The sequence below is a fragment of the Dipodomys merriami genome, unplaced genomic scaffold, assembly GCF_024711535.1.
Source record: "Dipodomys merriami isolate MVZ:Mamm:240054 unplaced genomic scaffold, mDipMer1.0.p SCAF_2, whole genome shotgun sequence".
NCBI lineage: Eukaryota > Metazoa > Chordata > Mammalia > Rodentia > Heteromyidae > Dipodomys > Dipodomys merriami.
In genome coordinates, this window is record NW_027203381.1 from 70,293,468 (window position 1) to 70,308,127 (window position 14,660).

Consider the following 14,660-nt stretch of genomic DNA (forward strand, 5'->3'; position numbering starts at 1 on the left):
AAAAAAAGAGATATAGTTACATAAACAAGCACAGTGTGATTAAGTGTTGTGGGTCTTTTACAAAATGCTCCAGATATGATGCTCCTTGAAAGGTACTTGGGGAAGGCATCACAGTAAAGCAGTGGGAGGCTAAGTTAAAAATAGTGCATGTGAGCAATTGGTAAGTGGTTTTAGATCTGAAAAAGGAAAGTTTTTGAGGTGATAATACTATACTCTGATATTTTTCATTGTGGTGGTGAAGTCTTGTGTATATGTGGGGGGAGGAATTATGTATATGTGGTTGTGTTTGTGGTGAGAGGCCTGTTTTCTATTATCTGAGCAGAATCTCTGTGTAACTTAGGCTGGCCTGGACCCTGTGATCCTCCTGATCAGCCTCCTGAACTTTGGGATTACAGATATTTACCACCATCCGAAACCATCTTGTAATTTCACTGATTGGAAAAACTGCTCTATTAGACTATGGGAAAATCTTTGATTTAAGCAGAGTAGTCAACATTTACTAAGAATATTCTAAATTCCCGCTGCTGAGTTAAATGTTTTCTTAAATAATTTGCATATTAGTCCTAAAGGGAAGGAGCTATTAGTGTCCCATTTTTATAGATAAGGAGGTAAGAAAAATACATAGAAGTTGAGAAACTTTTCTAAATTTATATATTCTAGTAAATGATGAGCCATGATTCCAACTCAAGGCTCTGTGATTCTAGAGTACAGGTACAATCATTGACTGAAAATGGGTCCAGAAGTAAAAAAGAAACACAAAAACATTTCTTTTTATTTTCCTTGTCTTTTTGTTCTATCAATAATCCAAGTATGGCTCAATTTTTGTTTGTTTAATAACATTTAAAAGGAGACCAGAGTTCTCATATTACAGAGATTAGTTTAGAAGATCAGGACTTCAGTGGAATGATGGCAAAGCAGTCACTAGGGTTTGTGGCAATGAAAAGTTTCTTTTGAGGACAGACTGGATTCTGCTATAGTATCCTGCTCCTCTCTCCCCACTGTACCTCCCAGTCAGAACCTTCTTTATATTTTTTAGATTATTTCTAGAGACATTAAGGTGTCAACATGTAAGCTAAATCTATTTGGGATTATATATGTAGAACCAGAAATAACATTCTTTATCACATATATTCTGTCCTTACAGTCTTTTTTTTTTTCATGTTCTAAATAGCTTTTATTCTTTGGAAGAAGGTAGTAGCCTAACTTTTGTCCATGTCAAAGTATGCGCCCCACTTTTAAATTGTTAAGCTAGTAACAGGCTACCTATCCACTGATTTTCTAAGATTGTGTAGTGAGGAAAGCCCTTTCTGAAAGGCTTCATTTTCTGTATGGTCTTCTGCATCCCCTTAGCTCTTGTTATAGTATCTCCCAGTCCCTCACCCCCAAACCCCATTCTCTGCTTCATTTTCAACATGGGTGAAAATCATTACCTGCTTGGCTAATCTGAGCTACAGTAAAGCAGTCTTTTGAGGCTTTTAAAAACCAAGAACAGGGGCTGGGAAGTGCTTGCCTTGCATGCATGAGGCCCTGGGTTCGATTCCTCAGCACCACATAAGCAAAAAGAAAAAAGCCAGAAGTGGCGCTGTGACTCAAGTGATAGAGCGCTAGCCTTGAGCTGAAGAGCTGAGGGACAGTGCCCAGGCCCAGAGTTCAGGCCCCATGACCGGACCCAAAAAATAAAATAAATAAATAAATAAAATAAAAACCAAGATCGTAACCTAATTTAATTTTCAAATAGAAAAACATTTTTAACTTGCCCTGGGCAGCTATTACTTAACTATTCATAGGTTTATTTTGGGCTTTTTTATTATTCAACCTCTAGATATTTGTGAATATTATGGATATTTACTTAGGGCATATTTGGGAATATAAGAGAGAAGGTCATGACTTTAAGGTTGAAGACCGTAACTCCAACTGATTATTTTCTTTATGTCATAATCAGTACTCAGCTGTTTGATAAAGTATGCCCTTCAGTGTCAATGGCAAATTTGCTTTTGAGAAGGTGCTTTTTTATGTACGATGGCTTTTCCTTCATATCTTCAAAATGTATATGGAGAATAATTTAGAACAACATAATCTGTTATATTCTCCTTACCTTGTGGCTGATCATGTTACTATGAGAAAATTCTACCTTCACTGTCAGGGTAAGGAAAGGGCTGAAGATTTTAAAAAATCTTAAGTGCAACTTTTAATTTTACTTAATTTTTCTGAATAAATTGCTATAGAATACTTAATCTGATAGCCTGGTATAGCAAATCATGTTTTTTAATAGTTGTGGAAGTTTTCATAACTTGTTTCTATTACATTTGTAAAAATGTTATGAAACCATTTCTAATTTATAAGAAAGTTTTATAGAAATGATTTATTACTTTTCTCCCCCCAAATAAAAGAGATTTTGGAAATGAGCCAGATTATTCCAAATCACATAATTACTAGGTTTTTTTTTTTTTAAATTCTTTTTCAGGTCTTTACTGCTTAGATACATAAAACTTTTATATAAGGATACTAAACTGGAATACTTGTCTCCAGAGGTAGTATTCTCTATACCTGAAACCATATATGGATCTTCATCTCTTGAATGTAATACGTATAGCCATGCTAAATAGCTGAATAATGCTATTATTTTTTATTAACTGGTTGGGCTCGTGGGGTGGGGTTGGAGAGAATGTTATTTAACCTTTGACCAACGTAATTCTACAGTTTGTATTTCTTCCAATATAGGTCAGAAAAAACTAGCTTTTTCTTCCTGTTCTTCAAAGCTCTGTTTTTTAGTTCTGTCAGCATAAATAAGGGAGTCTTATTGAAAGAAAAGGTTATAAATATTGTTAGAGCTCAACCCTTACTTTGTGAGATGAAAGAACTAAATCTATTTTACGTGGTTAAGATGGTGTCTGCACTGGGAGCCCTTGGTGCTGTGATTGCTAAAGAAAGCCAGGTAGCATTGGAGCATAGACAACTCACCAGGGAGATAGTTTTCAGAAACCAGATTTGGGTTTTGTTCTGCAAAACTATTAATAATTCCTACTAAAAGCTTCACTTACATAAAGCTTCACACGTACAAGGCTACTACTGTGTGACAAGACATCTCGGTGAAAACCACAAAGATATCATTTATGTCAATAATGATAATTTTTGTTTTGTTTTGGCCTCACACTCTACCCTCAGCCTTCTCTTGCTGGTATTACAGGTATGCATCACTGTGCCTGGTCTGTATCATACTTCTAAAAGAATTTCTGTTTAAGAGGGAAAAACAGATACCATCTAGATTAACTCCATTTTAATATTGCATCTTAGAAATGAATTATGGCAAATCCGAGGCGTTATAGTGAAATTCGGCCAGTTTTAAACTAACTGTATATTTGTATGTGAGTATTCCTCCCTACAAATCCATATAAAGTGCTTTTTGTTTGTTCATAGTGACTATGGTTTAAAAAAAAAAGTATTATTCTGAACAAATTTCTAGTTTGGGGATTGTTTTTTGTTTTGAACTCCAGACATGATACTTACTCAGTTTGTTCTCTACACTTGAGCCACACACCTTAAACACAGCTTTTTTTCTGGTTAAACTGAAGATGGAGGCTCATGGACTTTCTTGCCTAGGCTAGCTACAAACTTCAATCTTCTAGACCTTAACCTCTTTAGTAGCTAGTACGTGATCCATTGGCACCTGGCTGTTTTGAAATGGTCTCATTGGACAAGTTTTAGTGAAACAGGCATTTGGACAATTGCAGATGCTGAATAATAGGACAAGCAGTATGTTACATATATTTGCTTAAAGAATGAGCAGGCAGCTACTTTAAGGTAATTGAAAATCTAGAAGTTCCTAAGACTTCATTATCATAAGTTTAATGGTACAAAAAAGTAAATTTATTGAGTATCTATTATCTGGGATGTACTGTATTAAATGAAATTATACTGATTATCTCATTTTATCCTTATAACAATTTTATATTCTTGTTTTACAAATAAAAGGAATTTAAGGTCAAAATGATTTATGTAGCTTGCTACCAGTATAGACAACTGGATAAGCACCAGCCTTGGTCAAGCAATTACTATTGAAAAGGTAGATTAAGGAAAAATTTCAACTGGTAACTTTTGCTTTTAATGATGGAAGTTTTTAATTTTGTCCAGACAAGAATGCAGCCAATCCTGCTGAGTATGGCTGTGTGCACCTATAATCCCAGCTACTTAAGAGGTAGAGGCAAGAGGATCTTTAACTCAAGGCCAGCCTGGGCAAAGAAAATCCTGGACCTTGCTTCCAAAATGAAAGACAAAAAAACTGAGTTGTGGTTTAAGTGGTAGATAGCTTGTCTTGACTAGCATGTGTGAGACCCTAGGTTCACTACCTAGTACCTTAAAAAGGAAGGAGAAAAGAGAAGGTTGGGGGGAAGAAGAGCCAAGCAAAAGGCCCAGCTATTTCTTTATTTGGCCTTTAGCCTATAGATGATTGTCTATGCCTGCCTTTAAAATGAAGTCTGTGAGAGTACATTCTAGTCATTACAGAGTAAACACAAACAAGATGTGCAATATATAAAGTGATCATTCTGAGTTAGCAGAAAAGATAGGTATGTGGGTAAGGTAGAGGGGGGATTTGAGAATAAGAATAGAAAACCTGATTTTAAAATTATATTGACTGATCTTTATTCCAATCTAAGAAGTGTCAAATTTATCCTGTAAATATTATGGAATACCAAGCACTTAACTTCCATATTTGGAAGAATATTGCTTCGTGAGAAATATTGGAAATTTGAAACATATGAGTGTATGTGTGTGTGTGTGCGCGTGTGTATGCGTGCATGCATGCATGCATGCATGTGACTGAGACTGAACTTAGGGCATCACACTTTTGGTTAGGTTTTTTTGTGGATTTGCTGTTGTTGTTTGCTCAAAGCTAGGCACTCTACTACTTGAGCCACAGCTTCACTTCCAGCTTTTTTGCTGGTTAATTGGAATTGTTGTCTCCTGGACTTATCTGCCTGTGCTGGCTTCAAACTGCTATTATCCGATCTCAGCCTCTTGAGTAGCTAGTATTAAAGGCATGAGACACTGGTGTTTTTGTTAATGATAATAATATGAAATTTCTATGAAATATTTTAATACTTTTATCTTAGATACAATTTATTCAGATAATTTCAAATGGATTAATCACATGTGCCTTTCTCAACCAAATAAGGCTACAGTGTTAACCTTCATGGAGTTTAGGATTATTTCAGTTGGGCCAGTTTGAAAAGTAGACATAATTGGAAACCACAGAATATTACAGCAAAACAGGAAAGTTAGTTATGTTTCTCGTCTTTAGAGCCTTTCTGTGCTCGAGTAGTAAACAAAGCAATGATTTTCAGGAAAAGAGCTATATACATAATCCCTTATTTAACTTAGCAAATAGAACTTCCTAAATTATTTTAAAGTTTCTTGTGATAGTATATTCACCCTTTCAATTTCTTTATGTTTTTTTTTTTAATAATAGAAAATACAGTTTATAGCAAGATCAGTTTCTCCACTTTTTTTTGTTGTTGTTGTTGTTGGTCATGGGGCTTGAACTCAGGACCTGAGTGCTGTCGCTAAACTCTTTTGGTCAAGGATAGTACCTTACCACTTGGAGCCATAATACTACTTCTGGTTTTTGTGTGGTTAATTGGAGATGGTCTCACAGGAGTTTTCTGCCCAGGCTGGCTTCTAATTTGATCTTCAGATCTCAGCCTCCTAAAAAGCTAAGATTACAGGAGTGAGCCATCAATGCCCAGCTTCTACTTTTTGACTTTTATCTTGTCTTTCTTTAATATCAGTTTTCCTCTGCCTTGTGAAAAATCATTTTACATTCTGTAGAATGACACTGTTTCTTTTGGAAAATACCCAATTTCTTTAAAACTTGAACAGTTTTCCAGTATTTGAAGCCATTTTGATAATGAGGGTAGGTCCTGTTTCAAAACCTGGTTCAGTATATTTTCAGCATTCATGTCTTCAAGTTATGAGTAAGATATATCAGATGTCTGGATTGGTTGACAATCTTTTATTTGTTATGAAGTTGTTCATTGGATACCAGCTTAAAAGTCATCTATTGCTTTCCAGACACCATGACTCACTGTAATTTAGCTAGATAGGAGGCAGAGATTGGGAGGTTTGCAGTTCAAGGTCAGCCCAAACAGAAAGTTCACACAACCCTATCCCAACTAAAGGAAAAAGCTGAGTATGGCTGGCTATCATAATCTGTCTTTCCAGTTATGTGGTAGAACAGCTGTAAACCCCAGTTCTGCCAATCTTTTTTCAGTTAATTTTTCCCATATAATTTTACCCCTCTATAATTTCCTTTTTTTTTTTTTTTTTTTTTTGGTCGGTCATGAGGCTTGAACTTTGGGCTTGGGCACTGTCCCTCAGCTCATCAGCTCAAGGCGAGCTCTCTACCTCTTGAGCCACAGCGCCACTTCTGGTTTTGTTGAAGTGGTTTATTGGAGATAAGAGTCTCACGGATTTTCCTGCCTGGGCTGGCTTTGAACCATGATCCTCAGATCTCAGCCTCCTGAGTAGCTAGGATTACAGGCGTGAGCCACCTGCGCCCTGTGCCCGGCTTCTATAATTTCTTCACAGGATGTATTCTTTACCTATTTCCAGTTTTGCCAGTAGAAGAATAGAATGTAAATCTGAGTGTGGGTACATATTGGTAGTCTCTGCACTTGGAATGTTGAGGCAGGAAGGTTGAGAGTTTGAGACTAGCCTGTGCTATACAATGAAACTCCATCTCTAAAATAATAGAAAAAGAAATATGGAAATGGTCTTTTTTATTATAATTATAGCAGCACTGGGGTTTAAACTCAGGATATTGTATTAGTAGGCAACTACTCTACTGCTGAGCCATAGTTTTACTCCTTTTGCACTGGTAGTTTTTTGCACAGGAAGAGTCTCATTACCTGACCAGGTATATGCCTATACTGTGGTCTGCAAATTTTAGGCTTCCCGTTGTAGTTGGATAACAGTTGTATCCTATACATCACTCAGCGTCTTTCCCTGAGATGGACTCACTTGGACTTTTTTGTCTGGACCATGATCCTGTTTATCTTGCTCAACCCTCTGTCTAGCTAGGACAGGTGTGGAGCCACTAGTACTTGGCAGAAATGGCTATTTCATCTTCAGTTGACTTCTGAATAAGGACAGTAGTTTTTGTTTTATTCTTTTCCTACATGGTTCCTAGATACACTCTCAAGTCCTTAAAACTGTGAATAATGTTTTCTACAATTTTGCTATTACTATAGGTAATTTGTATTTTTCAGTGTTGCCTACCTCATAAGTCAGAAGTCTAAACCCTAATCTACAAAAGCCAAGAAAGATGTTCTCCTCCATTAGCTTTTTATTCTAGGAACTTTAGGATTAGACTTTCAATATGGTCATTATGTGTGTATGTATATGTGTGTGTGCATGCGCTACACTTCTGCAAAAGAAAACATAGAGAAACCAGAAGTACTCTACTTTCTTCTTGGAGGAAGTAATAACTCCAATCTGTGTATTTGATTATTTATTTATTTACTGCCAGTATTAGGGCTTGAACTCAGGGCCTGGGCACTGTCCCTAAGCTTCTTTTGCCCAAGACTAGCACTCTACCACTTGAACCACAGCACCATTTCTGGCTTTTTCTGTTTGTGTGGTACTGAGGAATTGAACCCAGGGCTTTATGCATGCAAGTCAAGCACTCTACCACTAATTCACATTCCCAGCTCCTATTTTTATTTTTATAAATGACTGGATTTTGCTGTGTAACCCAGAATGGCCCCGAACTTGTGATCCTTCAGACTCAGCCTCTTGAGTACGAGGACTGCAAGTGTATTTTTTTTACCATGTCTGACTTCAACCTGTTATTTTTTAAATGAAAAAACATTGCTAGTGTTTCTAAAAGATAATTTTTTGTTGCTCTTGACTCTTTTTCTCCTTTTTCTTTTTGTCGGTCTTGGGGCCTGAACTCTGGGCCTGGGTGCTGTCCTTGAGCTCTTCAACTCAAGGCTAGTGCTCTACCACTTGAGCCACATGCCACTTCTGGTTTTTTCTGCTTATGTGGTATTGTGGAATTGAACCTAGGGCCTCATGCATGCAAGGCAAGCACTCTATACCACTGAGCTACCTTTCCACACTGCTCCTGTTGCTCTTGATTCTTGATAAAGAAAATAATTCTATACTAGAAAAATGGGTTTAAAAAAACTGCTGCCTACAAAAATGATTTTTTTCATTACTTATCTCAAGGTCTTTGGGATTTTTGCCAGTTTAACTAGCACTGATGTTACTGTGGCAGCTGTTACTGTGGCAGTGTTTGATAACCTGATTTTCCCTTCATTGGTTGGAATTTAGTATCAGATGATTTCCTATAGAATGTAATTTCCTGTCTATGCTTGACATCTTTTTAGTCTGAAAAAAATCTTTCATTGGAATATACCTAAGATACGATCATGTTTTCTAAAGTTCTGAGCGAAACTATAGGATATAGGGACTGGGAATGTGGCTTAGTGATAGAGTGCTTGACTTGCATTCATGAAGCCTTGGGTTCAATTCCCTAATACCACATACACAGAAAAAAGCCAGAAGTGGCACTGTGGCTCAAGTGGTAGCCTTGAGTAAAAGAAGCTCAAGGACAATGCCTAGGCCCTGAATAAAAGCTCTAGGACTGGCAAAAAAAAAAAAAAAAAAAGTGTGTGTGTGTTATGTAATTACTAATCTGAAGATATGTTACAATAATTTTTTGTTCCATCTTTGCTCAAATTTATTATTAAACTTAAGAACATTTTCATTTTGGACCTATAACCTAGTCACTGGGTTATAAGTACAACTAATATATAAATAGAATGATTGTCATTTACTACCCTCCTCTTCATTTCTTTTAATAGCTAACATTTACTGAACTATGCTGGTATCCATGAAAAAAATTGCTTAGTATAAAAATAACCACTTGACAATAGAAGCTTATGGCGAACTTAAAAAGCCATAAAAGGTGGACAATACAAGTTATAAGTTTTTTTAACCATTTTTTAGACATGGCAGTTATCAGAAAGTTTGACAACAGGGCTGAAGTGTGGCTCAAGTTGTAGAGTAATTGGCTTAGCAAGCTCAAGGCCTGAGTTCAAAACTCAGTATTGCCGGGTACTGGTGGCTCACAGCTGTAAAATCCTAGCTACTCAGGAGGCAGAGATCTGAGGATTGCAGTTCAAAGCCAGCCTGGGCGGGAAAGTCGGACAGGTAAGTCAGTGGAACTTATCTTCAATTAACCACTGAAAACCAGAAGTGGCGCTGTGACTCAAGTGGTAGAGCCCTAGCCTTGAGCTGAAAAGCTGAGGGACAGTGTCCAGACTCAGAGGTCAAGCCCCACAACTAACCAAAAGCAAAAACAAAAACAAAAACAAAAACAAAAAAAACCCCCAGTATCACAAATAAAAAAACCCAGTTTGACAAAAGGTGGTAAGATTATAGGGAAACTCACTCATATGTAGAAACGCAAATAACATCTCCTGAGACCGACTGGTAATGTATTTAAGAATCACAAATATAGCTGGGCGCCAGTGGCTCACACGTGTAATCCTAGCTACTCAGGAGGCTGAGATCTGAGGATCTCGGTTCAAAGCCAGCCCGGGCAGTAAAGTCCGTGAAACTCTCATCTCCAATAAACCACCAAAAAACCAGAAGTGGCACTGTAGCTCAAGTGGTAGAGCACTAGCCTTGAGCTGAAGAGCTGAGAGACAGCACTCAGGCCCAGAGTTCAAGCCCCACGACCGACCAAAAAACAAAAAGAAGAATCACAGATATATATATTTGATCAATAATTCTGTTTCTAGGAATCTGCCCTGTAGTATATGGGTTAATATATGTATGTATACTTTTTTTTTTTTTGATCAATCATGGGACTTGAACTCAGAGTGTCCCTGAGCTCTTTTGCTCAAGGCTAGTGCTCCACCACTTTGAGCCACAGCTCCACTTCCCAGTTTTGAATGGTTAATTGGAGGATAAGAGTCTTCATCAAGACTTTTCTGCCCCAACTGTCCTTCAATCCTCAGATCTCAGCCTTCTAAATAGCTAGGATTACAGACATGAGCCACCAGCTGAGTTATATATATTTTAAGTTAGTATATGAGTTAATGTATTTTAAAACTATTTTATAACAGATTAGTTAAATTGTAGTATACTGTAATTTTCCATTAGTGCAAAGTATCTATCAGAAAAAAATGACAGCTCTTGTTATAGATTAGAGCTCCAAAACAATATTAACTTAAGAAAAATAAGGACAGTTTTAATAAAGTACATTTTTATTAATGTATACTTTTTTGCTGTCCTTATAAAAGAGGGAAATAGGTGCCAGTGACTCATGACTTGGCTGTTCAAGAGGCTGACGTCTAAGGATCCCAGCCCCAAGCCAGCCCAGGAAAACAAATCCCCAAAGTTTCTTTTTTTTTTTTTTTTGGTCAGTCGTGGGGCCTGAACTCTGGGCCTGGGTGCTGTCCCTCAGCTCTTCAGCTCAAGGCTAGCACTCTACCACTTGAGCCACAGCGCCACTTCCGGCTTTTTTTTTCTGCTTATGTGGTGCTGAGGAATCGAACCCAGGGCCTCTGGCATGCAAGGCAAGCGCTCTACCACTGAGCCATCTTCCCAGCCCCCCCCCCCCAAAGTTTCTTATCTCCAATTAACCAGCAAAAAGCTAGAAATGAAGCTGTGGCTTAAGTGGTAGATCACCAGCCTTGAGAGAGAACGCTAAGGGAATAGTGCCCATAGTGCCCCTGTGTGCAAGCTCTACTACTGACACAAAAGAAAAAGATGGAAACAAAATACTCATTTAGTTTTGTGCATGTTATATCAAACTCTGGGGGTGGGGGGGAAGTTCCCAGAAATAGAACAAATGGGACAGGGGGAGTAGGAGGAATACTTAACCTTTGTGTGTGTGTGTGACTGCAGATTGAACTCCTCAGAATCTTATGATTACAGCAACTGCTTTACCACTTGAGCCACTTAGCCCCACCCCAACAATCCTTTTGCTTCTAAGTTTATTTTTCAGATTTACATAAACTCGGCCTAGCCTGTCCTGCAACTGAGATCTTCCTACCTCCACCTCCAGTATAACTGAGAGTATAGGTGTGTAATATCAGGCACAGCTTGTTTTTGAATCAGGGTCTCACTGATATTTTTGCCCAGCATAGCTAGAGTTACAGGAGTACACCTAACACTTCTTTTGGTGGTGTTTTTAAGAAACCATTGCCTAGCCAAGGTTTATGATCTACGTTAAATTATTTTTATTCATTACATGTAGTAAGGGTCCAGTTTTGTTATTTTGCATATGAGTGTGAAATTGTCCAGGTAAATTTGTTCAAAACAATATGCTTTCTTTATTGAATTACCTTGACACCTTCAGAAACTTCTTCACCATAAATGTAAGGGTTTGTTTCCAAAATATGAATTCCATATCTTGAATAAATTTATCCTTAAACTATGTTACATTATTTTGATTATTGTAGTTTTGCAGTTATTTTTAAACCTTGGAATGTGAATCCTTTGATTTGATTCTCTTTAAGATTATCTTGTATATTTTGATTGTTTTGATCTTGAAGAATATTGCTATTTTAGCAGTATTACATTTTCTAGTCCATGAATTGATGAATTCTAATCAACTTAGTAATTTTTCTCTCTTCTCACTTTTGAAAAATGACTTTAACTTTTTTACCTTAGCTCTGTTGTCTACATTCTCAGTTTCTTGTGTTGTTTTTTTTTCATTGTACCAATCCCGGGGCTTGCACTCACAACCTGGGTGCTATCCCTATCCTTTAGCTTTTTCCACTCAAAATTAGCACTCTCCCACTTGAACCATAACTCCACTTCCAGTTTTTTGGTGGTTAAGTGGTGATAAGAGTCTCATGGGATGGGATGGGATGTAGCTCAGTGGCAAAGCGCTTGCCTAGCAAGTGCAACGACCTGGGTTCGATCCCCAGTACCAAAAAAAGACAAAAAAAAAAAAAATACAGTTAAAAAAAGTCTCATGGACTTTCCTGCCTGAACTGGCGATTTTCACATTTCAGATTCCTGAGTAACTAGGGTTATAAATACAAATGCCAGTCATGCCCAGCATTTTGAGTTTCAAAATGTGTGCTACTTTTTGCCTTCCTACATTATTTATACCTGCCTTCCCTTCTCATCTTGATTCTTGAGATCTTATTCCTCTGTTATTCACTGTAATTATTCCATATTAGTTTACAGTGTTCATATTCAGTATTTTGTCTCCACTGGTTCCTCTGCCTTTAGACAATTTAATCTCTCCCCATCTTTAGCAGGATTTACTCTGAGATTACTTTCTGTTATGCAGTACATCTACTTTTTTCTCATTTCTAAACTTGCTTGTAAGTGGTCTTGTCTCCCGGTTTCTGTTGCTTCATAATTATTTATTGGCAAAATGCTTTAACTTTCCTGGGCATCAAGATTTCTTTTACTGTAAAATGATTAAGTTAGTCTAGATTAATTGTGGTATGCTATCTCTCTGTCTTCTGAACCTTTCGAACCTTTACTTGGAGACCCAGTAGGTCAAATCTTTAGTTAATCAGCAAAAAGCTAGAAGTAGAGGTGTAGTTCAAGTGGTAGATCTCTATGTGTGAACACAAAAGCCAAGTAATAGCATGAAACCCTGAGTTTTGGCCCCAGTGCCAGCACATACATGCATGTGCCAGCAATAACAACAACAACAACAAAACCCAAAACTGAATTTTGCTTAACAACCTTGAACCTTTTGCTATACCAGCATCAGTACTTCTGCGGAAGCCCATAAGTAGTTTGAAAGCCGCTCAGAGGTCTTTTCCATCTTAAAGTCTTCTGCCAGAAGTTACATTCTGCAGAGTTTAAATTAATATTCTTGTTGCCAAATCAAATTCTTGTCTTAGACTCCATTTCTACCACATTTAACCTCTTAGTAATTCTGTTATTCATCCCCAGATTTTCTTGCCCGCAAGAAAGCACTTTTCAAGTGCTACCCAACTACTATATTCAAACATTTGCAAGAGTTTTTCCACATCATACCAGCTCATAGTGCCATTTATTTCACTAATGATTCACTGTAGTAAGCATCATGCTCAAGGTATTTTGAACTATGTTAAGTCTAGGTTCTGACCTAAGGAAATATACTCTGGAACAGAATAGAACTGAGCTGAGTGCTGGTGGCTCATGCCTATAATCCTAACTATTCAGGAGGCTGATACTAAGAAACTCATCTCTCATGAACCATCAAAAAGCCAAAAGTGAATCTGTGGCTTAAGTGGTAGAATGGTAACCTTGAGCATAAAAGCTCAGGGACAATGCCCAAGCTCTGAGTTGAAGGTCAGGACAGGCATTGGAAAAAAAAAAAAAAAAAAAACAAACCTGAATGAAAGTATTGAGTTGCATAGGAGAGGATGAATGGAAGGTCCTAGGGTATTAGGCTTGGTTTGAAAGGGAATTTGGTGTCTGAGAATTCAAAGGCTGAATTCTTGACTGAAGGAACAACATGGATCAAGGCAAAAGCAGAAAAATTTGAGGTGGTAGGTACTTTAGTAGTTCTGTGAGTTGTCATTATTTATCTTGTTTTTCCAACTATGCTATAAACTCTCTGAGGATAGGCAGTATGTCTTCAGCTTTTAACTCACTACAGTACTGAGTTAAAAGTGCTATGGATTGAGGAACAGTATTTAGTAAAATTTTGTTAAATATATGATAAGTACAAATATAGAGGAGTTTCCCAAACAAGTATTGTTTAAGATAACTTCTGTGATTACTTAGACTTTGATTTTTATAAGTAAGTAAACTGTGATTTTTATAAGTCAGACCTATTTAGGGCTCTGCAGTAATATTTCCTTATAGCTAAGAAGTCCTTAAGGGCTTTTGTTTAAATGGAGTGGTAAGGGCAGTATGTCTTCAGTTGATAATACTCAATTTAGTTCATTTCCCAGATGATGGGAGAGTTGTGGTTTGAGTTGAAAAAAAGAATCAATATAAACAAACATTAGAAATTTAGTCTCAGAGGTCCTTTTATATAAACTTAATAAATTAGGTTTTAAAGAATAGTTTCTTAGGATTTAGATTTTTTTTTTAAGTTTCAAGGTACTGTTTAGTATGATCACAAAAATGATGGGAAATATCAGCTGCTGAATGGGAAGAATGTCTGTATTACTCTAGGGTGTTTTGGTCTCCAGAAGAAGAGCATACTGTATATGTGCCTGACAGAAGGGGGAGGTAAAGTAGATATTCCTGCTTCCAGCCTTTAGTATAGGGAAGACTTGTCATTTAAAAAGAGCAGATTATAGTTGTCAAAAGCCATTTATTTAAGTGAATCTTGTGGCAAAGAAATTCATTATTTTATAATATTCGTTTTGTTTTAAACTTTTTATCATGTACTAGGTGAAAAACCATTTCGCTGTGATGAATGTGGTATGAGATTCATACAAAAATATCATATGGAAAGGCATAAGAGAACTCATAGTGGAGAGAAACCTTACCAGTGTGAATACTGTTTACAGGTAAGAAGGGGTGGCTGGAAGATATTCTATTCTGTTTTCATAATCAAATAATTCTAATAAATTAGAAAATGTAATTTACTACTAGAACTACTTGAAAAGGTTTTAAATTCTTATTAACCAGATTTATAAAAAAAATTGGTTTGGGATTATTTATATTATTATACTTAT

At 36.9% G+C, this 14,660-nt stretch overlaps 1 protein-coding gene across 6 annotated transcripts in view; it reads left to right on the plus strand.

Moving 5' to 3' along the window:
- The window catches only part of Znf148 (zinc finger protein 148), a 111,086-nt gene that overhangs the window by 88,143 nt on the left and 8,283 nt on the right, over window positions 1-14,660 (plus strand). For all 6 annotated transcript variants that reach the window (XM_070030007.1, XM_070030008.1, XM_070030005.1 and 3 more), the window contains one exon: window positions 14,374-14,492. In XM_070030007.1, the coding sequence (XP_069886108.1) occupies window positions 14,374-14,492 (119 nt within the window). The remainder of the gene's footprint in view (window positions 1-14,373; window positions 14,493-14,660) is intronic.